Genomic DNA, 27,234 nt, shown 5'->3' on the forward strand with positions numbered 1-27,234 from the left:
TGTATGCTTTTAAGGTAGACCTGAGTCCTGTCCCCTGAGCCCACTGGGACTGTTGAATTTGCAAAGACAGAAGCATGAATTAGCCTTTGCAGAGTCACAATTCTTATACCCTACAAAAATAAGTGAATTAATGCTTATTTTTCTTTTTAAGCACAACGAGCAGTTGGCTGGAGAAAGTGAGGCTAGGAAACACTGAAATGTATACATACATACACACACACGTTAAAAATTATCCTGCCCTCTCCTGCTATGCTAAGTCACTGTTCAGCACATCCAGGAGAGCTCGCAAGCGGTTAACCAAAGCGTTGGGATCTCCTACCCTCACTCAGCCAGTCCTCTCAGTGTCAGCACACAGGGAATCACTGGACTTCGATCACATGGAAGCCTCTGGCACAGAGCAGGAATAGGCAGCTCAGGGTAAAGAAGAGCTGGAGACCCTCCCAGAATAAAAATAAAATGCAAAATGGATTCACAGTTGTGAAAAATCACAATCGCATGCCATTCAGCAGCCCAGCTATAATCTCCTGTCACTGAGGGCATTATGATACAGGATGCCAGTTCTTCAGCTCGTGAAATCAGCTTACTGGCAACAGCCCTGCAGCTGGGAGCTTCCACTGCTGCCTTCTCCCAGTGGTCCTCTATTGCATTTTATGCCTTCCAATTCTACATGCTTGCTGAATTGTTAGATGTGATGTTCAGCACGTGGTTGCTGTCAGCATAAGGCAACACAAGGTGTTTCCCCCTCAGAGAAATGGAAACCCTTCCCCTCTACTTACCCACAGCATCACCACTGAAGGTATCTCCCCATGCAAGCCCTTGTTTGTTATTAGGCTAAAACCAGCCATGGCTATTTTTGAAACGGTGATGCTCCCCAAGCAGCACTTAACATCACTGTGAAGCTATAAAATGAGATCTAGAGAATTGCAATTGCTAGTATCTGTGCAAATGTAAACCCTATTGGACCAGGCTGGGGAATCCCTATATTATTTTTGTCTATAGAAAACAATTAGAAATCTCATTTTAAAATGCTACAATTAAAGACTTAATATAAATGCATTTCTGATGCTATCGACAAGCTCAGCAGACTGCAAGAAGCTCTTTCAAAATTCCACTGCCTTCAAGCAAAATAGCTGTGTTTTTCCTTCATGCTGAACAGACTATGGGCAATTTACACACACTTTCTAATCTTAAAAATACTTTATCATACAGACTATGCATCCTATGTGCTATGAATGCCATACACAGATTGTAAAAATCTACATAAAGCCTTGTACAGATTTACTGTTCTGCCTATAGTTTCATGGCTGAAGATAAAGCATACTAGCAGAAAGCTTAGGGGCAGGCATATAAAATCTGATGAGCTGGGCTTTAGCAAAGTTTAATATAAAGATTTCTACCTATATTTTAGATAATCAGATTACAGTGGGATTTCAAAATTATTTTTCCTTTCTTGAGCAGTTTTATGTTGTGTTTTAGGAATAATCACACAAATTGAACACTGGAAACAAAAATCCTGGGTTTACTGAGGTCACTAGGGCAACTCCTACTGATTTCAATTGGACCAGGGCTTCACTTTATGGGGAAGTCTTGGGGAGAAAATAAATTCAGACTTCTAGAAAGGGAGCAGCATGCCAAAAAGCTTTTTAAAAATTTTATTTTGAAGATGGTTACACTGCCATGTGAGAAAGCAGCTTCTTTCATTGCCTTCAGGAAATTAGCAGGTATTCCTGCTCCCACTGATTGCTTGCAAACATGGTAGAATAGGCTGGCTTAAAAGCAGCTGCTTTTCACAGTGGCCAAATATTGCTGATGGGCTGATATCCCCGTCTCACTCCTGTGCCAGGATCTCAGCCTCCACTGAGTGCTGAGCTTGGGATGTCCAAAAAGACCCTCTTGTTTACAGCAGTCCCAGCTGGCTTCTCTAAGGAGGTACAGGCTTGCCCCGGGCTGTAGGGTAAGTAGTCTTGTCTATCAGAGGTCAACAAGTCTTGCACTCCTGAGAGCTGAGCACCTGCAAAGAGCCAGTTTTACATGGGACCTCACCTACGTGAGAATCAGTGGTTCTCAGCTCCTGAGGAAGACTTCTTCTCCGCCAAGCAGGATTTTACCTGTGAGCCAAACAACTGAGTTCAGCTCTTAGATTCTTCCTCCTAAACCAAGAAACACCCTATCACTTTTTTCCTTCCACTCCAAAAACTCCTTTTTTTTTTTTCTGGTGTGAATATGCATATGCTTCTCTGCATCACTGAAGACAGCACAATGGACTGACACAGCTCTACCCAACAGTAATTTCCAAAGCAAGCATCCTAGCACTTCTGTCAGACTTCAACCAGAAAGCGAATGTCCCATTGGAGGAGACAGGCCATCCTTTCATCATCTTGTCCACTTAGTTCTTACCTGTTTAGCAGAGAAACTGAGGCTGCCAGCAGCACCGATCTCCTCTAACATACCTAGCTAGACTGCTGCTGCTGATGTGGTCCTTCCTGCACCAAATCACACTGACACCTACCATACATTTAAGAGCTGGTGTCATTAGCACAGCACAAGGCACCAGCCAGTTCCAAACTAATGAGAAGCACTGGACACATAAGAGAATTTGGATCAAGAATGTAGCTGTGCTGTACCAAGGACAGCAGTATGAATTCTAGAAAAACAACTTACCAACAGTGACAAGTTTGCTGCCTGTAAACATGCTTTAATTAGAATTTTGGATAAGTTTGAAGGTACTGTTTTTACTGGGGAAGATTTACATGTCTCTATATCACACTCTGGAGTATTTCTCATCATTAGCTAGTAACATCTGAAAGGTCTTGGAGATGGACATCACAGAAGTGGGGCTTCAGCCTCACTGATCATAAAAGTATTTAAAATGATGTTTCAAATCTCCTGGAAGAAAATTGTTAAGTAATAAAATAGTATTCTGAATAATATAACTTTTCAGCAGAGAACAGCCTCTTGGTACTAACCATGTCTTTTATTCTGATATATCAGACTGAAAACCAAGGCCTTTCCTGTGCCAACTGTCTTTTAGAATAAACAGGAGACCCTCCCCCTTCACCTCCACGTATTTAATAATATTAATAGAACATTAAAATATTAATGCTAGTAGACAAGGTCTTTCATAAAGCACATAAATGAATTCATTCACTCTAGCTTATTAGCTAAATTGTCAACCTTTTTGCAATGTAACCTGATTAACATTTTCATTGTTCTTCCTTGTTTTTTCCTTAGACTTTTACTTCTTTGGGGATCAAAAGATCTCTGAATACAGAAGCTCAACAAATATCTGTGCACAATTGTACAACAATAGCAACTGCTAAAAGAGACAACTAAGTAAGGGCTTTCACAGCTCATGCTTCAAAGATAATGCAGGAAACAACCTTTTAAGAACCATTTTTATTCGTATGTTTAACGCGATTATACACATTCATGAGTCCAACAAGATCTGCACTGTGACATTAAAGGTACAGTACAATAACATTCAACATGAGGTACTTCATATTTATATATGTCCGTCCTTTATAAATAATGCTGTAAGCCTGCTAAGGTCAAACACTGCTCCAGCACAAACAAGTGCTGAGACCTGAAGTTAGTGGAGTTTATCACAACAAATAAAAAATACCCCCCTCAAACAGTTCAGTGCAATAAGTATGTAGAAATTAAAATGTTCACTTAAATACTATTTTAGATATGCAGAAAGTATATTACATTATACTCTCTTATCACAGATTCTCCTCACCAGGAAAATCAAACATACAAGTAGCAAAGATGGCCAGGTACAGTTTAAGACAGAATCTATGAAAGGATCTCTATCGACTTTATGCTTCCATTCCAGGTTGATACGGCTGATGCTTGCAAAATGTCAATCAATGTATTCCAGCTTGGATGCTACTGCTAAACCAACCAAATCCACATTTAGACACCTATTTAAGTGCCCTGATGTCCTAAGGCAACTGGTACTAGCCACCTTCTTATATATCAGTACTTGTTAGCATCAAGCAGTGCTCAGATTCAAGTTCTACTGGAAGCATCAAAAGGTGTTTTGGGGTGCTTATGTTTATTCATCCATATTGAAAAACTTTACATGCACCAGCTCCTAAAACCCAGAATGGACTCAGAGGAATTAAGCTAGAAGTAGCTTTCATTCCACTTCGTCAAAAAGATTTCATAACAGTAGTAAATAAAAATAATAATTAAATAACAGCTCATTTTCTACATATTACAGCTACACAGTATTCTGATCTAACTTCTCTTCCAGTCAATGTAGTAGATACTCCACTGTTATTTGCAGATAAGTAAAAACAAAAAAAATAAATTAAAAGTGAGAACCCAAGTCTAGTTATATCAGTACAGTACTGTCCGATTTGCCCCATCAGCTGAGGCACCTGTTTTTTTTTTTTCCAAAAAACTCAGAATGCAGCTTGCTACTGCAAGCAACTTGTCAATTGGATCATCACTCACAGTAATTGTATCCACATCAACCGCCTGCTGTAAGAAAACTTAATCAGCTGATTAGCGTCTTTCTCTGCTTTCAAATGTATTTAAATAAAAGGAACTGCTGCTCAGATGTCGTCTAAAAGTAGGTGACCATTACCTCATCACAATCTTAGATTCCTTTTTGCAGTCTCTTCAGCAACTCTTCCTCCAGTCCATATAATTATACTCTTGTCTATTTTAGACTGCAGATCTAAATATATTTAACTGGAGGTTTTTTAAAATCTCTCTCTGGGAGTTTTCCATGGAGCATTCTGTTTAGATTTCACTAACAGTCTGGATTATGTATATCTGTTAAAAAAAAACAAAACAAAAAACATATTTCTGTATCTTTTGAGGGTACTTACATTTGAGAAAGAATGTTGCTTACACACACACATACACATACGTATGTATATAAAACATTAAACACTAAGGTAGGGAAAAAGCATAGATCTTGCAGGTCAGTTTTTCACCTGGCTCTCCTTTTATTACCTAGAAAGAAGATCTGGGCTTTGGCCATAAAATGTTTGATGTCTACGCTTGTTTTCCTTACTTCAGATGGCATTTTGGACACTGCAAAGATGTACTGGCACTTTATGATGGCCAGGGGCCAGGATTTCAACCGTCAAGAAACACTTAGAGCAATACTATTGAACTGGTAAGAAATCATATGAGAAAAACATTTTTATTACAAAACTGACAAGTGAATTTACGGTTATGGCGCATTAATGTGTTGATATACTATAACATTAATCTTCAGTCTGTCTAAAGAATCATTTGGTCCTCTCATTTCGTTAAAACATACACAACAAAAAGAATCCACTTCAGAGGTGAAATAAGAATGAGATGCTTTAGAACAGGTAGCGTGCCTCTGAGAAGCAACTGTCCCAATGCAGTGGTGAAGGATTTCCTTATGTTTAAATAGTACCTGTAGTTCATATTTATACGTATTTATGGTTTCCTTCTTTGATAAAAGGAGTCATGTTCCCTAATACTTTACCAAAAATGATACAGACACATAACAGGAAGTTTGGAAAAAAAAAAATTCAGACAAGGAAAATGTTCTACATCACATAATCCTCTGACCAATGTGTAACCATAAGCAGTTGCAAGAGACCCAGCATTAACACATTAGAGAAGACTTCCTCCTCCTCACTGTTATCTGATGATATACACTAAGTATAATACGACCACAGTTGGGAATCTTCTTGTCTTTGTCTAAATTTCCAGTGACAATGTATGGTAAGAAAAAGAAGAAATCTCATATTACAGAAAAAAGTCCAAGTCAAGATTGGTATATTCTTTCATTCCTCTATAACCTGCCTCTACCATGTTTAGGAGGAAGAAAAAAAACCTACCCAAAATAAACAAAAAATTATCTTCATCAGGTGATAGATATAAATTCCCATTTATTTAGCAAGGGTTCAAAGAAAAAAGTTATTTAAATAGCAAATCAACATCAGTTTAGCAAAAACTAAGTAATAGGAGTAGACTTTCAAGAGCTGCATATACAATTTGAACATGTGCAAGTACCTCCTTGCCTTGGAGGTGGGATTCCTAGAAAAACTCTGAGGGTAACTTGCCAAGCCCACATCCCTGCTTCACTGTAAATATGTCCATGCACTGTGGACACGGTCAGCATGCTGTGTAGCTTCCTGAAAGCTGCTTGCTTCTCTCCATCTTCCCCCTGCAGCCATCCCAAACAGCTGGCCACAGGAGAATCTCACAGGATGAAGGTTTAAACCTATGCTTTCTGCTTACAACTGAAGCACTTCTTTCAGCTCCCATGACCAAAAGCAGCTCATTATTGGAATCTCTTAAGTCTGAAGAGCAGACAGAAGAGAGCACTATAAAACAAGGCTCTTAATTTTCTGTCCCTACCTCCTCAAATAATTACAAGCAGAAAGCAGGAAATGGAGAAAGAGAAAGTGGATCAATGAAGACAGTGTTCAGTGAGATACAAGAGTGGGACATCCTCTCGTGAGTCACAAGTGCAAAGAAAGCATCAGCATCACCAGCAAACAGGCACCCCTCTTACAAAGCCTTTAAAACTTTTTTGTTCCTAAGAGTTTCCAGTTTAAAGTTAAATTTTACACTTAAACTTTATCACCAACAATGCTACAAGTATAGCAAGCCAGTAACTTGCCCACAGCATATAGTTACATATTACCTGTACTGATCACACATCTGCAGATAAAAAGCTAAGCGTCAGTAGGCCTGAACCAGACAGGTTCTTCATAGCAAAATGCTTTGTCTCCACACACTTTCATTCAAGCATAAAATATGAGTTCAGGAATTTGCCCTCCCTGTACGCCAGTGCCATTTGTACTGTCCGAAGAGCACTGAAACTGAACAGTCACTTTCCCACACTGAACTTCTGTCATTCCTTCTTGTCCAAAATAGCTGAGTTCGTTACCATCCAGAATCACACTAGCTGTGTAAAAGGTGTCAGGCTCAATCTGCACCGGATATTCAAACCACACGGGAAAAGTGTTACTAGAACCATCTGAGAAATATTTACTCAAGTTCTGGCCTAGGATAACTCCTTGTTGTTTGAGTTCAATCTTGGCACTGTACTCTGCCGATCCACAGCTGGAGCCGTAAAGCCCAAAGCCAGCAATAAACACTCTCTTATCAACAGCAAACTGGATGCTGTCACACCGGCCCCTGTAGCGCCACTGGTTGCTGCGGTAAGCACAGGACTGGAAACGGTGGCATCGCTGAGGAACGAGGCCTTTCCGGGGCTTGCTTACAAACTGTAACTCTGGCTTTTTGGCAGCTGTATACCAGAGGAAGATATCATTGGTTTCGTTGAGAGTCAGAATCCCAGACTGAGCAGCGCCATTTGCAAAGTCGTCAAGTGCCATGGTAGGGATGCGTATCAAATACAGAGCCTTCCCGAGGACTTTGCGCTTGTTCTCTATAGTGGCCGTTAGCTCTTGTCGCTGACACTCCACTTCAGCCCAGTTCAGAGCTGCTTCAAAAACAACAATTTCTTTGGCATTCAGGGTTTCCCTTCGGAGAATGCTTTCAAGTGTCTGAAAATCAATGTCACAGAACCCCTCAGACTTCAAAGCGAGCTCAGCTTGGGCATCAATTACTTCCCAACAGCGCTGGGTCAGGTCAGGTTCCTCGAACAAGCAGCTCTGGGAAAGCAGCACACAGGCATTCTTTGCACTTAGACTCGTCTCTAGAAAGTTGACGCAGGCGCGTGCAAGATGAGGGACGATGTACTTCTTGGCAGCATAAAGAGTGGCCAGTACGGTATCTGCAGCCAAATCAATTTCATCACAATATATGTATCTGAAATAAAGTACATGCATGTAACACTGACACTTAATGTAAAAACGTTATTTGTCAACAACATCTGAAAATTATAAACAAAGAATATTTAGATGACTCCTCATTAAAATTAAGTAGTGCTTTTGGGCAAAACTGATTAAATTCATAAACAATGTACAAACCAAATTCATCATTCATGTAAGACCATGGAAGAGAACAGGTTTAAATCTAAAGTGAATGAAACTTCACATTTGGGGTACAAGAATAGTCTGAGAATAGAAATACTAGCAAAGTGTATCAGGTGCTACCCATCTTCATGAACACTATTTTGGGTTTGGATTTTTTTTGGGGGGAGGGGATAGAGATCTTGGGTTTTTTTTTAGTTTAGTTTTGGTTTTTTTTAAACAGGGTGATTAAACATATAGGAAAAGGCACAGAATTCTAATTTTCAGGTTTATTAATCCTTACAGCATCCTAGCTCCACTAACATGGTGTTTTCTCTCAGTCTCATTGCATAAAGAAGAAAAAAAAAGCTTTACTGCTATGCTAGCATGGTGGAAGAGACGAAGGTGAAATTCTATTTATGTGACTAAACTGCTGGGATTCATTGCTCAGAGAAATGAAGCATTGTACAGTTTGTTCTTTTTAATAGCTCATGCTTCAGGGCCCCGTTTGCAGCTGGTGAATGCAATGTGCTAAAACCATGCCAAATGCAATTTTACTCTTCACAGGAATAAGCAAATCTTGATGGTTATGGTTGATAAAAGTGCTCTCCCCCAGTAAAGCTGAAGTTGTATGCGACTCTGTACTAATTAAAATTTTCTAGTTAGAAGGTTTCCCAACACAATGAATTCTTTGCAGAACAGATGTGCTTATAAAGTCAAATTACACTGATCTGATTAAAGTTGTAAATATCTCTATTTGTATTTTTGCAGGTGTAGGGTACTATCCTCCCAGCCACACTTAGAAAACATGCTCAGATCAGATACTGCTCGAGCAATATAATAAAATGTAAGAGGTTACAGAGAAAAAGAACACTTACACAGACCCAAACCTTTTTTTTACCTTTATTACTTAATTTCAGCTGGGCTATTTGTAACAACAAAGAGCACATCTATATACTATTGGTTACAGCCTTAGCTCCTTTACTGTCCAAAAAAATTGTCAATGTATCAATTCATGCATTTTTATGATTCTCCTCATTGCTCTCCAACTCTTTTCTCCTATTACTTCTCTGTGCCTGCCAGTACAGCAGAGAATGATGACGTCTGTTTTAAACTGAAATAGTACAAAAGTTGCTAGTTTAATATTCATGAAAGTGAAGAACTAGCATCACTGATTTACAAGACACAGCACAGATCGGCTGTCAGCAATTTTCCACACTTCTCACCCTGCCAATGCACCTCGACTCTGGGCTACAATACTGATATTCCAGTTTCACTCTGTTCTTAAACAGAGGATTCTGCTAGACCACAGGGTTTGACGGTTTAGTAACACATTTATCCTGGGATAAGATGAGACCATGGTTCTAACTTGAACAGTCAAGATTAAGATAAGATATAATACATTAAAAACACCAATTCAGTGTGTCAGCTAGACTATGAATTTAACTCTATTTTTAAAAGAGCAGAGAACAGCCAAATCAATTTTACTGGGAGAATAACTAGTATCTACTACTCAAGGTATTATTTCCTGTGTTGTATCTTGTCTAATGTTTGTTGTCAGGATGTCTGCTATACAGTAAAAGACAAAAAATATTTATGCTGTAAGAATTCACTGTCCACTGGGGAAAAAAAACCAAACCAAAACCAACAGAAAACCACATAAACTCAATGTATTTTCTTACAAACATTGTGAGGCATCCCTCCTGACTGCAGAAAGGAGCATATGAAGGTGAGGGCTGTTTTGGGATAGGTAAAAAGTCTTTCCCTTCTGTAGCAACAGTATCATGAGCTTTCTGCCATCCACTGCTCACAGCAGATGCAAGCAATGCTCATGGGGATTACTTCCCAGGGGAGAGGAGTGAAGGGGACCACGGCTCCCCAAAAGCTCTGCCCAGTACTGCACATGCAGCGGATCCTGCAATGAGGGGAGTGCTGCATTGCTGAGCAACAACCCTTCCCCTTCCCCGCACGGCTGCAGACACCCCTGGTGTTCACAGACACAGGAGCACTCTGCAGGTTCAGGCACACTGAAGTTAGTGCTGGCAAGGTTAGCTCAATATCCATAAAGACACAAACTTCTCGTGGTCTTCTGTTTTTTTTAAATAAAAGCTGAGAAGGTAAAGAATTCCATGATTCTGGCCATGCTCTCAAAGATAGTTTCCTAAATTGCCATGGGCTAAATAATATGCCACAATCTAGACCTCAGTATTTGACACCCTCTTTTCTCAGTTTACTCTCTGAACACATTTCTTAATGATAAATTCAGAAAGCATTCAGTTTTTATATGGCAAATCACATTTAGCCACAGTGAAACAAAGTGGGGCCAGGGGAATCTGAGTTTCTCATATTTGTGCTTTATAAAATTCTGCATGAAAGTAAAGCACAGGTGTCAGCTCTGCAGAAAACATGCAAAACCAGAAAGGCCTAAAGCAGGGATCCATAACACACCCACTTACATAATGTCATATCTTAACTTTATGTTCCAGGTCTACAGAACATCTGCGTGACTTCAGCTTTTCCTGGCAGTTACTGATACTTGCACAGAACATTTTTGATATTCATTGCAACTTATAAAAACTCTATGCAACAAACTCTATATGCAATTTTGAATGTTCACCTACAGTGCCACTGAAATGTAAAAGAAAAAAAGAAACCATTTTCTAATCACAAGCTAGTCCAAATGATCTACAAAACACAATAAATTGCTAGCTAGCGATTACACTATTACATGCAAGAAAATCTGCAGCATATTAAAATGATCACTATCAAATACTTATGTATATTCTTTTTCAAAAAAAAATGGCAGCATTTATGTGATAGAGCATTTCTCTCTAATAATCAGAGTTTACAGATACATTCAAGGACAACTCAGCAGGGAAGCTGCTTCATTATGCTCATTTACGAAAAGACAGCATTTCTTACGCAGTTTGCAAGAAGAAAAATAATGATCATGTAAACTGACTGTTTTCCCCCGGTTAGTATAAAGAAAAGCCTATTCATGTAAACAGCCTTTTTATCACTTTCCACATACATGAATATGATAGATGAGGAGAAATCTAATTTTCAGAGGATATATTCAATAACTTAGTGTCATTTTTCTAAGACAAGACCTGCACAGAGCAAGTTTATAGAAGAGTTGGAATGATGTCAATATACAAACCCAGCAATTCTGGGTTTGGGGATTTTTTTTTTATATGTTTTCAACTTTTCACTATACTTTTTGTTACAGCTGACAATTCTTTTTAGCAACTCCATTCCTTTGTGTAACATGTGTACTGACAAATCAGATCAATAGGCGTTACAGTATACAATGTGCCCAAAGATCCCTTGTCAAAGTCATTATTTATTACTGCCTACATTAGTCTAACATACGCACTCCTGGAAGTAAAGAGGGAGAGCAAAATGTGGTAAAAGTTTAAAATACTTAACACAAAAAGAGGAATATTTTAAGAAACTGCTTTCTTTCTGTTTATACACAAGTCTAATACTTTAACTATAATATTACCAGTGAATATATACACCATAAATGAAAACATATCCAGCAGATGAATGATGCTTACTTCAGCATTGCGAGAAAAGCAGCAGGCTCAACATCTGGTATACGGATTTCATCTTTGTCCTCAGCAAGCTCTCCGTAAAACATCGCATGGAATACAGAGCTCCCAACAGCCAGGACGTACTGTTGAGAAAGGGAAATCTTATTTCATGCTTTAAACTGAAAGCGCTGCCAACAAAAACAATGCAGGAGAGCCACTCGGAGCACACTGGGCTTCACTGACAGATTCTATAGACACACTTCAGTAAGAAATTAAGTCAAAGTTAAGAACAGAATTACAGATTTTCCCTGCATGGGCAAATATGCATCAGCTACTGGCAAATGCTCATATCCACTACAGAAGTTAACTATTTCTAGACAATCTCAAGAGTAATATTAATCAGCAGCACAAAGCAGTATTCCTAACTTTATGACTGCCTTAGCACAAGTGTACCAAAAACACAAAGAAAAGCAAGGGACAGACCATTCCACTGCACGTAGCCTTGTCTCCCAGCCGAGCCTCCCACGCTATGTCCCAGTGTAACCGTGGGAGCTCTCTCTGGCCATCCCCGCCCGAGCTGATAATGCAGCTGTTGCTTACTTTGTGTCCTGGCAGCCGCTGGGTCCCACCTGGTGGCCCGACCACAAAATGAACATCTGCCATCAAATCATTGTTGAACATCACTGCATTTCTACAAACAGAGGCAGAGTATTAATTTATGGCGCCCAGTAATAACGTCCTTGCCCCAGACCCAAGAAATTAAATTTCCTAACAACTTAAAAGTTGCATGTTAGTAAAGAGAAGCAGGTCACACTTTAAGGTACTTTACACATCACACAAACATACCAAGGAAAAAAGTAAGCAGAGATGGGGGTTGGGGGTGGGCACGTGTGTGTGTGTGTGCAATAAAAAAAGAAAAACACCCGAAACTTATGAAAACTTTTCAAAAGGTGGAAATCAAAGTCAAGAGGATGCATCACTGAAAATCCCCACTAAGGTCCAGAAGCAAATCTTTAAGGGTACACTGCAGCTCCCAGCAACATTTTTATTTACTCAAGACAAACAGCTGCACTGTCTGAAAGAGAGATATTAAAACATTTTCCATTACCAAGATACTTGTTTCACACACACAGGAAAAAAAAAAAAGAGAGAATTGTGTTTTCTTTGGCAAATAAGTGAATAACTAAACATATGCATTATGAACATTTTGTTACTTTTCACCACTCCATTCAAATAGCAAAAATAAACTGCCCTGAACTTACCGCTCTCTGATGGTTGGATAAAGTCCTTGCCAATTAGGTGCTGGAATAGTGTTGTTGTTATTGAGATTTTGCTGGTGGTACTGCTGGACAGCAGTTGTATTAGTGCTGGCTGGTTTCTTTCGGGGAAAAATATCAGCAGCCATCTTCTTCTTCTTTTTGGTTTTCAAGGTAATGATTTCATAGCAAACTGGAGGCAATTTGCTGCTGCTACTGCTGCTGCTGCTATTTCCCTTCTTAGAGCTCTTCTTGGACCTGTTCTTGACAGTCTCTGGAAGCATCAAGAAGAAGGTGAGACATTTCATGTTCTTTCCTTTCTCATCTACCATGAGTATACTTGTCTGTACAGCTAGATAGCCTAACTAGCCAGAAACATTAAGAAATGCACATGGAAGCTGTTAAGCAGAGAGCAGCAGAGCTGAGAGTTTGCTTCTTTTCCAGCAGGACAAGGTGACCTTTCCGGTGCACCGAGTAAGAAACTGCCTTTAAGTTTGATCCAGTACTTGAATTGTTAAATACATCCCCATCATTCCTGCCAGTTTTATTTCTTTCCCGATTTCCTGATCAGGAATCGCCTGAAAGGGCTAGACCTTGCGAAGAGTGTACGTGCGTGGCTGTAGCACTGGCTCTCTGAAGGGGGCTAGCAAGACGCGCAGGGTAGCGCTGCTAGTCTGTTCGGCAAGCTGAACTTGTGTGTTGAACGGGATCGGAACAGAGTAGGTATTGCAGCCCTGCAGATGGAGTCAGCCAGCGTTCGGAGCCAATAGCTGAAGTCACCGACAACGATTGGACCCAGCCGCACAGTGACACCTATTGTAACGTATGCCGCTCTGACATTAAAGCAACAGCAGTTACACTCGTCATTTCATACATAGCACTAAGCAATAAAGTAATAAATGGCACGCACAGTTGCTTAAGTGCATGACTGGCCAGAAACATGTGTGTTTTAGCTCTCCTTGACACTGCTTGAATTTTCACAGGGGAAGCAATAAAAAGTTGAAATCAAGTAGAAAGATGTTATTTGAGCCTAAATATTTCCGTGGGAGCTATTTCCACATGCAGTCGATATTAGCATGACTTCCTATGTTCAGCAAAAACAGATATCAGAACCAAATTAAAGCAATCAACTAGCAGCAGCAAAGACAGTGATGCAGTCAAACAATCCCTTTTGGCGCAGCTTCTACTCCAGTGTAACGTGAACAGAGATGAGGTCACAGCTTTAGCTTTAACTCCTTATGTTTCTAGATAATGTAATAGCCTTTGACAGGGGTCCCAAATCACTAAGCAATGCTAATTAAGCTAGCTTGCACCAGACATGACTGCACCACATCATAAGAAAACTTCTAGATGTGCAATCAGATTAAAGTGAACCAGAGTGAATATATTTAATCAATATTTCAAAACATTAAATGAAAAAGTCTGAATGATTTAGAGAGTCTCAGGCAGAAATCACTCCTTGAGATGCAAATACACTCTGACTTTATCCACAACTACTTTCTGAAATAAACAGGATATAAGCTATGCCAACCAAACCATTTAAATAGGAAAGGAGACTAATTTTCAGTCATTAGTTTACTCAGAACTGAAATTTACATCAGATTTCCTTAACAGTAGGTCAAGTATCTAAAAAAACATAAGCAAGTATAGTAACTTAAAAACAAAAGCAGGGAAATAAAAACAGTAGGTAGTAGGTGTCAACATTTCACACCTTAAAATATTGAGAGAGGATAACTAAAATATGATTTCATAATTATTTTCAAGTTTTAAAGAAAATAATCCTCTTTGCTTTCAAAGTAAACTTAGCCACTTTTAGCCTTAATTAGTTTTGCTGGACAGGAGTACAACAGTGAAATTAAAGTGATCAAAGGTTGGTGGAGAAACGGCTGACCTTGCTGAAATCCCTGACAGAAATCTGCCACTGACTTAAACCGAAGCACAGAAATGGTACTCAGGCTATTTATTGAAACACCATCACAATTGCTTGAATCACAGCTATGGCTTTGTAACATGCAGTCTCTGAATGTCTTTAAACCCCAAACTGTAAAACCTAGGCACAGGTATTTCAAAGATTACCAGGTCTCCTTGGGAGACACTCCATATTAAGCACTAACTAAATACCCTGGCAGCTGGCCATCTAGAGACTTTGCTGCAGTGGCTTGAGATGATACCACTTCCAGACACATCTGTCCCATCTGTCTGAAGTCACTGCTCATGGAAGGGGGAAAGAGAAGTACTTGTGTCCATGTCTCAGCTGCTATATTTCACAACACAATGTCTTAGCACCAAATCACCTTCACCAGTAACTTTAAAAAAGATGGTAGATTATGCCTGGTGTGGCTGAAAATCGGATATGTTCCAAAATACACTGATAGGCAAGTCGTGCAATTTCCAAAGAAATATTTTTAGCAAGCTTTTTCTTTTCTTCCCCCCCCTTTCTCTTTGTTTCCTTTTTTATCTGCAACAGACTGATTTGGAAGGGAAACTAACATTCTAAGCCGTATTGAACTGTAGAGAGGTAAAAGAAGAAACTCGTCCCACAGATGGGATGTTTGTAACTGCTCACAGCTGAGAATTCATAATAGGGACATAGCAGGTATTCTCAAAACAAAATTTGAGTTGGTTGAGTTTATGTAAGTTTTTTTCCCCCTCCTTATGTAAATTTCCAGCTCTTCTAGTTACAAAAATAACCCTTTCGCCACTGCACAGGACAGACATTTCTGTATCTGTAAAGATGCAGAAAAACCATGCACTCTTCAGCAAATCTGGTTCTCAGCATTGCAGGTGGCAGAAGGCAAAAGATAGCAGGGGTTAGGAGATTCATGTAAGAAATTTTATTTTCATTCCATAAATCCATTTTACAGACTGCCAAAGTATATAAAAATCAAGGTCCTCACACATTTTTTCAAATCATTTGACCAGTACAAATCCAAAGATTATATACACATTCTAGATAAGGTCACTGAGAGGCTACAGAAGAGAAGGAGAATGACAGATGGACTGACTGGTCAACTCAGTCTGGGAAAGGCCCATAGGAATCCACTGTACCTTTCACTTCTGTAAAACACAATGTATGTATAGCACGTTGTGCTTTCTTGGGAAAGGAAGGGAGGGAGAAGCTGCAGCTAAACGACGTTCTGCCTGAACCCAGAAGTCAGCCAGACCCCTAGTAGACAAGCAGTATCTGCATGGCAGGATAAAAATTCACCCGAGTGAATAAAAAGCCTAACTGTCATCTTTGCCTTGATGGCTCTTAAATCATCCACCAAAATCAGGTCTGCCATGTAACTGGAAAATAGTGTCAACTACCCAACAGACTACAAAAAGTCCTATGAAAAACTATAAACCTGTTACAGCCGTTATACCATCTTCTGCTGCACTTCAGCTCAGAAACTGTCTCCTAAACCATTCTTCTTTTCCTATACTCATGCTGTTAATGAATTTACAAATCAATAGCAGTCAGTAAAAGCAACCTATGAACTACTTCTTGTTTAAAGTCTAGTCAAAATCCCAAGTTCAAATCAGTTTGTCTCCGGCAGGAAGAGATCAAAGAAATTGACCTTCTCTCACTCAAAGATCCGTCCATTTCTGAAAGCTTATTACAATGTGTTCCTAATCTTCTTCAGTAATTCTTATTTTTGATCATTAATTATATATTAACAGAACCAAACTTGATACACACAATTTAGAAAAAGGGAAATACATTTCTTCAAAGACACATTAATCTTCATTTTATAAGCAAAGTAGTCAAACAAATATTTTAGTTTAAAGGGCGTAGGAAATTCCACAGTTAAATCTTAACACTGGCCTAATGAAAATCCAAAATGCCAGAGGTGAAGAATTAAGCAAAGGACTATATTCTGATGCTGAGGTACTACACATCAAGTCACATGCCCCTTTCAAATTATTAGGTGTGTGTTTCAAGCCTTTGGAAGTCAGCTCCTGACTAAATACTGTGAACAACTGAGGCATCAATTTTGCTGTTCAAATCAAAATGTGTGCAATATACCTGCAGTCCTAGTTCCATTTATCCCTTAAGACCATAATATACCTTGAGATCATTGCGAGAGTTGGCACAGGAGACATATTTTAGCCCAACTCTTGGTAGAACTTGGTACAACAACAGTAGCATGGTACTACTATAATTATGCCTTTTTAAAGGTAACATTCAATTGAGACATCATTTGAGAGTTGATGGGAGTACTCTTCCTCATACTATCAGTCTCTTCTGCCACAACAGCAAATTCACCAAAGTTTTGGTTTTTTTTTTTTCCTTCCCCTCTTCTTCTAATAAGTTGTGTTTTCTATATCTCTCATTTACAGGTCCATTCCTCATGTAGTAAAAGGAATTGAACAATTCTGTAAAAAACAACCTTTAATCAACATTCCCAATTGTCTGTTACAACCAGATCATGAATAAAGGAATGAATTCCAAGAAGGCAATGAGAAAATGCATATATTACTTTTTTTTTTTTGTAAAGTTGCCAAGTCTCTCCCTTGGCAGTTATTATGCCATTCTTTATTTAAATTCTGGATTTCCGCATAGAAGAAAACAAATTTCAGACAATACACCTCGATTAACCAAAATAAACACACAATGTTACTGTTCAACAAATCTACCTGTCCACAGCTAATTTTCATTGAATTTAAGCACTCACTTAGAAATGGAATGCACAAGTAGAAAAAAAACCCGAAACACTCAACAAACCTCACAGCTGAGAAGCCTAGTTCTGTTTACTTATGTATGAATTATTTAGTCACTTGGAAGAATCCTTCCCAACCACCATTCCAACCCAGTCAACAAGTAAATACAAACTTACGTAAAACAGAAGCTTAAAGAATGAGTATTCAGATGTCTGTAACTCTTTCATTCTTGTATTATTTGCTAGCATATAGCATATTTGTAGCCTATAGGCTACATCTCTGTATGGCACTTCTTATTGGTCTCCCTATTCAGGCAGCCTTAATTTTTAATTTTTTTTTTTTTAATTTATCCTTTTGTATCTGCAATCATTTCCATTGCCTCCCTTTGATTTTTTTTTTTTTTTTACAGCAATATCCTTTTTGAGACTCCCGCACGACATCCTTCTCTCTAAACTAGAGACATGAGTTTGATGGATGGACCACTCGGTGGATAAGGACTTGGCTGGATGGCCACACTCAGAGAGTGGTGGTTAACGGCTCAATGTCCAAGTAGAGACCGGTCACGAGTGGCATTCCTCAAGGGTCCGTGTTGGGCCCAGCCCTGTTCAACATCTTTGTCAGCAACATGGACAGTGGGATAGAGTGCACCCTCAGCACGTTCGCCGATGACACCAAGCTGTGTGGTGCCGTCGACACGCTGGAAGGGAGGGATGCATCCAGAGAGACCTTGACAGGCTGGAGAGGTGGGCCTGTGCCAACCTCATGAAGTTCAAGCACGCCAAGGGCAAGGTCCTGCACCTGGGTCATGGCAATCCCAGGCACAAATACAGGCTGGGCGGAGAGTGGATTGAGAGCAGCCCTGAGGAGAAGGACTTGGGAGTGCTGGTGGACGAGAAGCTCAACATGAGCCGGCAATGTGCCCTCACGGCCCAGAAGGCCAACCGCATCCTGGGCTGCATCAAGAGAAGCGTGGCCAGCAGGTCGAGGGAGGTGATTCTCCCCCTCTACTCTGCCCTGGTGAGACCCTACCTGGAGTACTGTGTCCAGTTCTGGAGCCCCCAACACAAGAAGGACATGGACCAGTTGGAGAAGGTCCAGAGGAGGGCCACAAAGACGATAAAAAGGCTGGAGTACCTCTCTTATGAGGACAGGCTGAGAGAGTTGGGGCTGTTCAGCCTGGAGAAGAGGAGGCTCTGGGGAGACCTTATAGCGGTCTTCCAGTACCTCAAGGGGGCCTACAAGAAAGATGGGGAGAGGCTGTTTAGTAGAGCCTGTTGCAATAGGACAAGGAGTAATGGTTTTAAAATAGTGGGGGGTAGATTTAGATTGGATATTAGGAAAAAATTTTTTACAATGCGAGTTGTAGAACACTGGCACAGGTTGCCCAGAGAGGTGGTGGAAGCCCCATCCCTGGAAACATTCAAGGCGAGGCTGGATGAGGCTCTGAGCAACCTGACCTAGTCGGGGATGTCCCTGCTCCTTGCAGGGGGGTTGGACTAGATGACCTTTGAAGGTCCCTTCCAACCCTAACCATTCTATGATTCAACCAAAACAAAACATTATATTTAAGAATAACATTTATCCCTATACATCCACTTTCCTTCGGTGTGGATTTCTATTACCTTGCCATGCACCTTTTCATACACCAAGTACATAGTCTTCCACTGTCATTTTTTCCCTGTTACTTTCTTGCTTAGCTGCTTAAAGTTTGCAATTTAACCCCAGTGAGAGGTTCGATAACTTTATATTTGCACCCCAAACACAACCTCTCCACACCGTTGAGTTTTGCTTGTAGCTAGTGTATTAAGGTGAGAAAGAAAAACATGTTTCAGATTCTATTGTATTTTCATTAGGAAGTCAATACCATGCTTGCTGCACGAATAAAACCATATAAAGTCCATATAAACCACAACTGTATAAAGAAAGGCTTATGTTTAAACTACCTACAGCAAACACCATATTTGACTCTGTTACAGTGAATTCTCTTTCGTGCATATAGAGAGAAATAATGTGAAATCCTTCATTACAACATGAAAGATCTGATTTTACCAGCCTGCTGAGACACATTCCTCACTGTCATAGTTTGGGAACCGAAGGTAGAAAATATCCCAGAGCAGTATTTGCAATTTCTTCTACAAATATTAATTTGCTTCTTGATAGTTCAAAGTAAAAACAAGAATTATAAATGAACTCTGAGATGAGAAAACCTGCAACTACAAAATGAGAAATTCAATTCAAGGTTACAGGAGATAAACTGGTTTTCTACTAATTTAAAAGTGACAAATTGTGGGTTTCTTCCCCATCACAACTACTCTAGCTTGTCCATTTCATTTCATGTTGAGTTTTGCTCTTAACAATTTGTACAGTCAAAAAAATAAGTTCTTTCTTAGTGGCTGCCATTTTTTTTTTCTTTCTAAACATGATATTGCAAACCTGAAAGCATTCAACCCTTTTTCCAAGACAGAGGTCAACTTTAATTCTACTCTGCCTCTTACCAAAACTGACTTACAAAGGAAAGATCAGATAGCTCAGGAAATTGGTAATGAGATACAGTGGTTTTCGTCTCTAGGTCACTAATTCTAAATTGACCGAGGTCAACAGTAATCAAAAGTCATTAGCATTTAATGATCGTTCAGTGCCCTGTGAGAAAGAAGCTAGTGATCTTAGTGCACTTCAGAAAACCCACCACTACAATTAATACTCATACGCTGCCTATTTCAAGGGAGAGATCAGGATCAAATGACTACAGACAGAACTTCCTATCTTACAGACAGATCTTGCCTATGTAGACAAACCTTTATACTAATTTTAACTTGGTTCAGAAACCATTATTTTTGAACTGAATAGTTAAAATAATACAGCTTCTTACAAAGGGCAGGTTGGAAGGTGACTGGTCCTACTCCTTTACATCTGCAGTTCCCAAAGTTCTTTGTCCCCCTAGATATGGTAAGTCTGTAAAATCCAAATGCACAGAGAAACAGACTCACTTTCTCAGTGAGTCCTCACTTGTGAGAACCAATGGCACTAAAGAGTAACTACCCCAAGACTATCCACAGGGGGACTGCATTACAGTTGATTACGTTGCCATAAAATTCAAAGATTACATTTTTCATGTGCAGATAACCTGCATTCACCACGACAAACCATAGTCTCCAAGTACCCTGTGGGACAAAAGAGAGGGAAGATATTGCTATGACCCACAGCATATCTGTTCTGTGATGTGCAAACTTCAGCCTTCAGGGACTGCCATGCTACCAGCACCTTCCAACAACATTAAGGACTTTTGGAAAGCTTGGTTAAGTGTCATAATATAAGTGGCATTAGGGCCTGTAATAGGAAAACTACATCACGTCAATCAGCAGTTCCTTAAACTTCACTAGACATAAAACACATGGCTTAAAAATGCAAAGCAGATCAGTGATTTAGCGCACTTGTGTTTATAGGAGAAGAGCATACCTGGAACCATTCAGTAAAAGTATTTTAAATGACCTTAGGAAAGGGGAAAAATTGGTACAGCTTCCTGCTTCTACTGCATTTTACACGACAAAAGAGGAAGATTACCCCAGTTAATGAAAGACGAACAGGTCAGTCCGTTGGCAAAACAAGCATTTGATACAAAATGCACTCACAAATAGAGCAGCTCTCACGTCTCAAAACTGAGAATCAAAACCCATAAACAACAACTCTCGCAATTTTTTGACAACTGTTTAATAAGCCAAATTTTTAGATATGGAAGACTGATTGCTGCTAACCTGAGCTGCATCCAAATAGTTCAAGGAATGGAACCAAACATTATTATCCATTAAACTGCACTGTACTGAATTAATCTTCCTTTGTCACGTTAGAAGCTGTGCATCTTGTTTCCAGACTCTCACAGTGCGTGCAGCTTCTGTTTCAATGGCCATTCCACAGCAGAATAAGATGCTGCCAAATTTTTATTTTGACTGTTCTACAAAATCAGATTTACTTTCCTTTGCTGCAAATATTTCAGTCATGCTTGCCTATTAGATCAGTTATGCTTTAGTATTTCTATTAGTTTCTCCTCCTCTTTACACATGAATGCGAGCTACTTTGTAATAATCAATTTTCAAGACAAACATAGACATGGTCCTCATATTCTGGTTTCAGAATATACTTTCAAGCATTAAGATGTATTTGTCTGGTAATATTAGGATATCCCAAATGCCTGTTCTCCTTCACAAGAGCTCTGTTTCATAGACCCTAGGACTTACCAGAACTTTCAGTAGAGAAAGAAAAAAATAAAAGAAGGAGCAAGTAATCAAACTTAAGAGGATAATTAAGGGACTGTGCAAGGTAACCATAAATACACATTAGTTTTATGTATTATGAAGTTTTACACAGTATAAAAATCTTTACTTTTTCTTGGTATACACGGAGTAGTATCACCTTGGTCTGACAGCACAGTATTACTGAAGACAAAAATCAAATAAATTCACTAAGAAATTGAATGCACCTAGGTGCACTTTGTACATGTTCAAGTGTATTATAACACCCTAACATCACATGGCATTCCTTTGAGCTAGGTTCCACGACAGAAACCGAGCAAGCTGTCCAACAGGGCAGTGAATTTTTTTATCTCCGATTTGAACTGTATGCTGAGGACTCCGAAGGAAGATAAAATATTGCAAATAAGGGTCAATGTAAGCCACTGCGTGTATTTCTGTTGTAAATAACAAACAGTTAGCTTCAGCTCCTCCCCAGTGTTAGAGGATGGCTTTACTTTCCTCCTCTGCTAGCTGGGCAAGGTGACACCCTGTTAAGCAGCAAGTGGCATATTATGGATTAGATTTTAAAGGGACTTTGTTCCACCAACTGTTGCAAGCCTACATAGAAAATCTTACACCTATCAGGCACAAGCAAACACACTACCTGACTGAAGAGTTGCTTTCTTTTCATACTCTCAGAAAACTCTTGCAACCAAGCATGCTTTGAGCAAATGGGGAAGTAGCAAAGCTGTAATTCCAGAGAATTTAGTTTTTTGAAGAAAATTACTCCTTTAAATTGCTCTGGATGTGAAGAGAAGAAACTGCAGCTAGGGTGGATACAGAGTGCAACCTGGTACATAAATATCCTGTCACAGGAGGATGTTACCCACAAGTAATTCAGCCCTGTACTGAAGTGGTTCATGATCCTCTGGTGAAATATTTATTCAGCATACCAGGTAACCCCAGGATACAGGTAACATGGCTGGACAAGGTGATGTCTCAAGACGCCTCCCAAATCTATTTGCTGTGACTGTACACCCTTACATACCCAGAACAGCCAGCAGACATTCACAGATCACCAACTAGTTCACCAGTGTTTTAAAATGCAAACACTTTCCAGACGGTGGACTTGCTTGGTATTCTTTTACTCTACCTTGCCGCCTTATCAAACTCAGATAGGTCAGCAGGATGAGAAAACAGACAAGCCAGACCTGGAAAAATGGGAAGTTTGCAAATTTGAATGAAGTGGCTTTTTACTTAAGCCTTCTCCCCCTCGGTTTTCTGGCATACGTAGATATAATTTGGTTTTGTAATTAAGGCACAGGATTGGAATTCAACTTTATGGCAGAAAACAGAACTGAAGACAACTTCTACCACACAAAGCTTTTAATCTTTTCCTTCCAAGATCCTCATCTCTTATTTTCTTCTTTTGCTTCATCTATCAGCTCTTTGAGATAGAAACTGTTGCCTTCATTTATTTATATAGCGCCTCATAAAACAGGGATTCCGTGCCAGCTCAGGTATCTGAGCCTTTGCTCATGTAAAACAAAACAATAACCTGTAAAGTTTCAAGAGTTAGTAGAGTATCACAGAAGAACTATCTTGAATTACCAGAGAAAGTTAATGTTGGGCATCAACGATATCCTGCTAGTGTAATTTGCACAAGTTCACACAACAGATAAAAACCTAAATTTCTTCTGACAACATAACGCATGGCCTATCATCATCAGACCTCTGTTTTAAACGAGCCTACACTAGCACTGATGCTTTCATCATAAGCATAACAACACTTTGGTAACTCTAGAAATAAATATTTGCTCACAAGCTCTAATAAGCAAGTGTCCAAATAATAAAAATTATTGTGGCAACCTGCACTTTTTTTCCTCAGCCTTAAAGGGCAAGCTAAAGGAATTCCATATTGCTTCTGAAAGGTTTTCCCTCCAGGGCAGAGCTGAGGATCACTGGAGGGGAAACACAAGGAAAGTTATTGTGCAGTTAGACAAAGCATACTTAGTGTGGGGGATTTAAAAAAAAAAAAAAAAAAACCAAAACCAACAAAGTACTGCACTCTACATTCAACTTCCACAATCTTGCAAAACTTATTGCAAACAAATAGGGCTCTAAGGGATTTGATTTGCAAAGTTAAATTACCCAGTGAAGCCAAGATACTCCATGTTACGACAAACTGCACCTACTTTCTGTAAGAAATGGAGAGAACAGTATTTCCCACCAAAATAAAAGCTATTTTAAGCCTGACTCTAGCATAAAACAGCTAAAGTATCATCAAATGTAGTATTGTATAACTATAATGCAACATCATTTCTCTCTAAAAAAGACAAACAAAAAGCCCAGGACAGAGATTAAAATTTGACATATAGATTACATGCCGAAAATAAAGTATAGTGGAGACTAGCAACAATGCAGAAAACCTGCATGAGCACCCTTCAGATAAAACACAGTCAGTCTTTGTTGTTTTAATTAGATACATTAGTAATCATCATTTTAAGAGCACTTACGTATCGTAACTCCAATTCAAACTTTTTCTTACTTCAAGTGCGAACAACCCACTACTCCCACCTGTATTTAAACACAGCACCATTCAGGAAACACTACAGGCAAATGAATCTATAAACTTAACTTGGAAGTTACCACAGACCGACTGTCTTGAAACAAAACAAACAGGAAAACAGGCAACTGTAAAGGTGTGTGCCCTTAACCGAAACTACTCAGTCTTCAAACACATGTACATCAGGAAGTTCTGCCAACAAGGCGAGGAAGAGGAGGTGGTATTTACATTAAACCAACTGCAATTACTAATTGTTCCTCTAGAAAGTTTTATTTAATTGATACTTAACATACTTCTTCTTTCAAAGAAACATTACTTTAAGTAGGAAAAAAAAAAAAACCGCTCAAATTCTAACTTTTAGGTTCACATAACTTGGAATTTTTCCAAGGGAGGCGCAGGCCCGCACAAGGCCCGGGGAGGAGCCCCCTACCCAGGCAGGCTGGCACAGCCAGTCCCCGGTTGGGTGCTCCCCGCACCTCCCGTTTGACCCCAAACCACGCAGCTACCGCGACGAAGCCAACCCGCTTCTGTACAAAAGGCAGCTGCATACACTCTGGGAATAAAAAAAAAAAAAAAAAAAAAAAAAAAAAAAAAAAAAAAAGGAAACGGCTGCAGAAAGAAATAAGGACTCTGATGGGGCAAAGGCGGTTTTCCAAGGGGGTCTTTGTCCGGGGTGAGCCGGGCGCTGGGGCCCCGTTCCCCACACAACTCCCCCGCCGCTCTCTTCCCCAAGTTTCGCAGCGGGCGCGGGCAGGGCCCACTCAGGTGCGGCTGCTCCGCCCCGTCCCTCACGGAGGCGTCCTCGCGGGGCGGGGTGGGCACCAGCGGCCGACGACCCCGCTGCTCCCGCCGGCCGCCACAGCCGGGCCCGCCGGCAACCGGCCTCGCCGCCTCGCTTCACCCGGCGCCGCGGCGGCAGCCCCCATCACCCGCTGCAGAACGGCCCGGGGGCCCAGCGGGGCCGCCCCGCTCCCCTCACTGCCGGCCCCTCAGCGCGGCACGAGCGCCCGGTAACGGCCGTAACGGTCGCCTCGCGCGCCCTCCCCCGCGCCAGAGCACTGACCTGAGCGCGCCCCCCGCTCCCCGGGGCGGCGCGGCCCCTTGTAGCCGCACGCGCAGCCCCGCCTCGAGGACGCGCCCGCTTGCCCCGCGCGCACGCGCACACCCGCCCTCTCCGCCCCTCCCTCCCCACCCCGCGGGCGCGAGCGCGCAGCCCGGGCGTGGCGGTGGGGGCGCGCGTGGGCTCAGCCCAGGGGGCTGCGCCGAGCGCAGGGGCCTGAGGCGAGGGCGCGCGTGGGGGTGCTCCGCTCTCAGCGCTGAATTCTCGCCTCCCGTGGGGCCATCGCGCTTTGGGGCGCTGGCAGGACACCCCCTTCTCAAAAAGTAAGGCCCCATCGTAGCAGAGGGCGCCACCGGCGCAGACCCCACGCGAGGACTGTCAGGGCCCGGCCTCACACCCCGCCGCGCTGCTGGGGGCACCCACGGCCCGCAGGGTGCCGGCAGCTGCCAAAACTTCAGGTTTTAGCCAGCAAAAATGGGGCTTTGGCACAAAAAAGAGTTTAGAAAAGGCGAGAGACAAACTAACAGCACCTTTTTATAAAACGAAAAATCCCATTAATACCTGAAATAGAAGCCTGTTCTTGGCTCATCATCGCATCATATCCAACTGTTTGAGGATTCACCCTCTAAAAAAGAGGGTGAAGAGGTTTTGTTTTGGTTTTTTTTTTTGTTTTGGTGGTGTGTTGGTTTGGTTTGGTTTTTTTGGTGTGTGTGTGCACCCATGGCTGTGAGAAGTGTTCGCTGTTCCCTTTGGACAACCGCTTTTTTCAGTTTGCATAGTGGCCAAATATTGTTCCATATAAAACATTGCACTTGTTAATCCACTCTCACCCTGCACAACTCTAAGAAAAAAAGAAAAATAAAAAAGAAAATAGAAATAAACCCAAGAGCAGAAACTCTCCAGCCACAGCATCCATGTCTCATCCCAGGGCCAGCAGCAGCAGGGATGAACCACCCTTTCCCCTTATATTTTAAAAATTTTTTGAATTTTTAAAAATTTTTAATTGTTTTTTTTTTTCCAAACAAACCAGATCATCACCCAAGAAGAGATGAATGCCTTCAGTGAGCTGTTCTGTCCTGCTGCTCCTAGGGTTGCTGAGTTTAAAAAAAAAAAAGAAGGAAAAAAAAAGAGCTTTTTAGTTTGGAGCCGCTGAAGGAATAATTGACAGGGATAGAGGCATTTCCAGGATCGGCGCCTGGGTTTATCCAGGAGCTTCATAAATAAGGGATTTCTCATAACACCAGTGTATCTAACCACAGGGGAAATTAAAATGTGTTGCTAGCATTTATTTTTAAAAGCATAGCAAAAGTCTTTATTTGAAGCTTTAGGGTAGGTTTTTATTTTTTGCTGGTCCCCTCCCCCCCCCAAGAAACAATTATTTCTGGAATCGCTGCTGTGTTCCAGCTTTAGTCTCCCATGAAAGCTCATTTACCTATATTATATACATGTTATTTTAGCAGATGCCTTAGCAATGTGAAATTAGGCATATCTGTAGATAATCAGTACTTTGCTTTTGCCATTTTCATATTTTAGCTATTAAAATAGGTAAGAACATAAATAGCAACAATAACGACTGTATACGCACACACGCTTTATTAGTATTATGGATTTTCCCAGCAGAGTACCTGCTTTAAATTATAGTGTGTAATTGATGATTTAATTGGGACTTGGAAACCAACAAAATGTTTGTTGTCTGAAGTGAACTTAAACGTGCTGTAGATAACCACTGCAATTTTCCATCCTATTTTCAGACTGAGGGGAAAAAAAAAAAAAAAAAAAAAAAAAAAAAAGGGTAATTTAGATGGGGAAGCAGTGAGAAGAAGCCCTTTCCTCTGCTTTAGAGATTATTTTGCAACCTGAATTTGAGATCTCATGGTGGGAACACATCTTCTGGCCATTACTGCAGCACATCCAGGAGTTAGAAGATGAAGTCTTGCGACATCTCCACACCTGCACCTTCTATTGAGAGGCAGCAGGGGCTGCCCAAATTTAATCCCCACCTAATAAACTTTGTTTTGCTTTTC

At 40.6% G+C, this 27,234-nt stretch overlaps 1 protein-coding gene across 2 annotated transcripts; it reads right to left on the reverse strand.

The window, feature by feature from the left end:
* Positions 1–3,381: 3,381 nt before the first annotated feature.
* Positions 3,382–25,268, reverse strand: BTBD3 (BTB domain containing 3). Of its 2 annotated transcripts, XM_086745214.1 has the most exons (5): positions 25,214–25,268; positions 12,721–12,988; positions 12,059–12,149; positions 11,483–11,601; positions 3,382–7,779 (listed from the first exon to the last, which is right to left on the reverse strand). In XM_086745214.1, exons 2-5 carry the CDS (start codon positions 12,861–12,863, stop codon positions 6,747–6,749), a joined length of 1,386 nt encoding a protein of 461 aa, XP_086601340.1. In that variant the 5' UTR covers positions 12,864–12,988; positions 25,214–25,268; the 3' UTR covers positions 3,382–6,746. The 2 variants fall into 2 exon arrangements, with proteins under 2 accessions (XP_086601340.1, XP_010127007.2); XM_010128705.2 differs by lacking the exon at positions 25,214–25,268 and having other exon boundaries at positions 12,721–13,484.
* Positions 25,269–27,234: the final 1,966 nt, after the last annotated feature.

The sequence above is a fragment of the Chlamydotis macqueenii genome, chromosome 3, assembly GCF_036417535.1.
Source record: "Chlamydotis macqueenii isolate bChlMac1 chromosome 3, bChlMac1.mat, whole genome shotgun sequence".
NCBI classification, from domain to species: Eukaryota; Metazoa; Chordata; class Aves; order Otidiformes; family Otididae; genus Chlamydotis; species Chlamydotis macqueenii.

Bases quoted from the DNA above. Each gene is read 5' to 3' on its own strand.
- BTBD3 (XM_010128705.2), bottom strand. From the start codon at position 13,046: ATGGTAGATGAGAAAGGAAAGAACATGAAATGTCTCACCTTCTTCTTG. The intron at 12,150-12,720 runs GTAAGTTCAGGG...CTCTGTTTGTAG, and splicing joins TATCCAACCATCAGAGAGCG to AAATGCAGTGATGTTCAACA. The intron at 11,602-12,058 runs GTAAGCAACAGC...CTTTCTCAACAG, and splicing joins AGCGGCTGCCAGGACACAAA to TACGTCCTGGCTGTTGGGAG.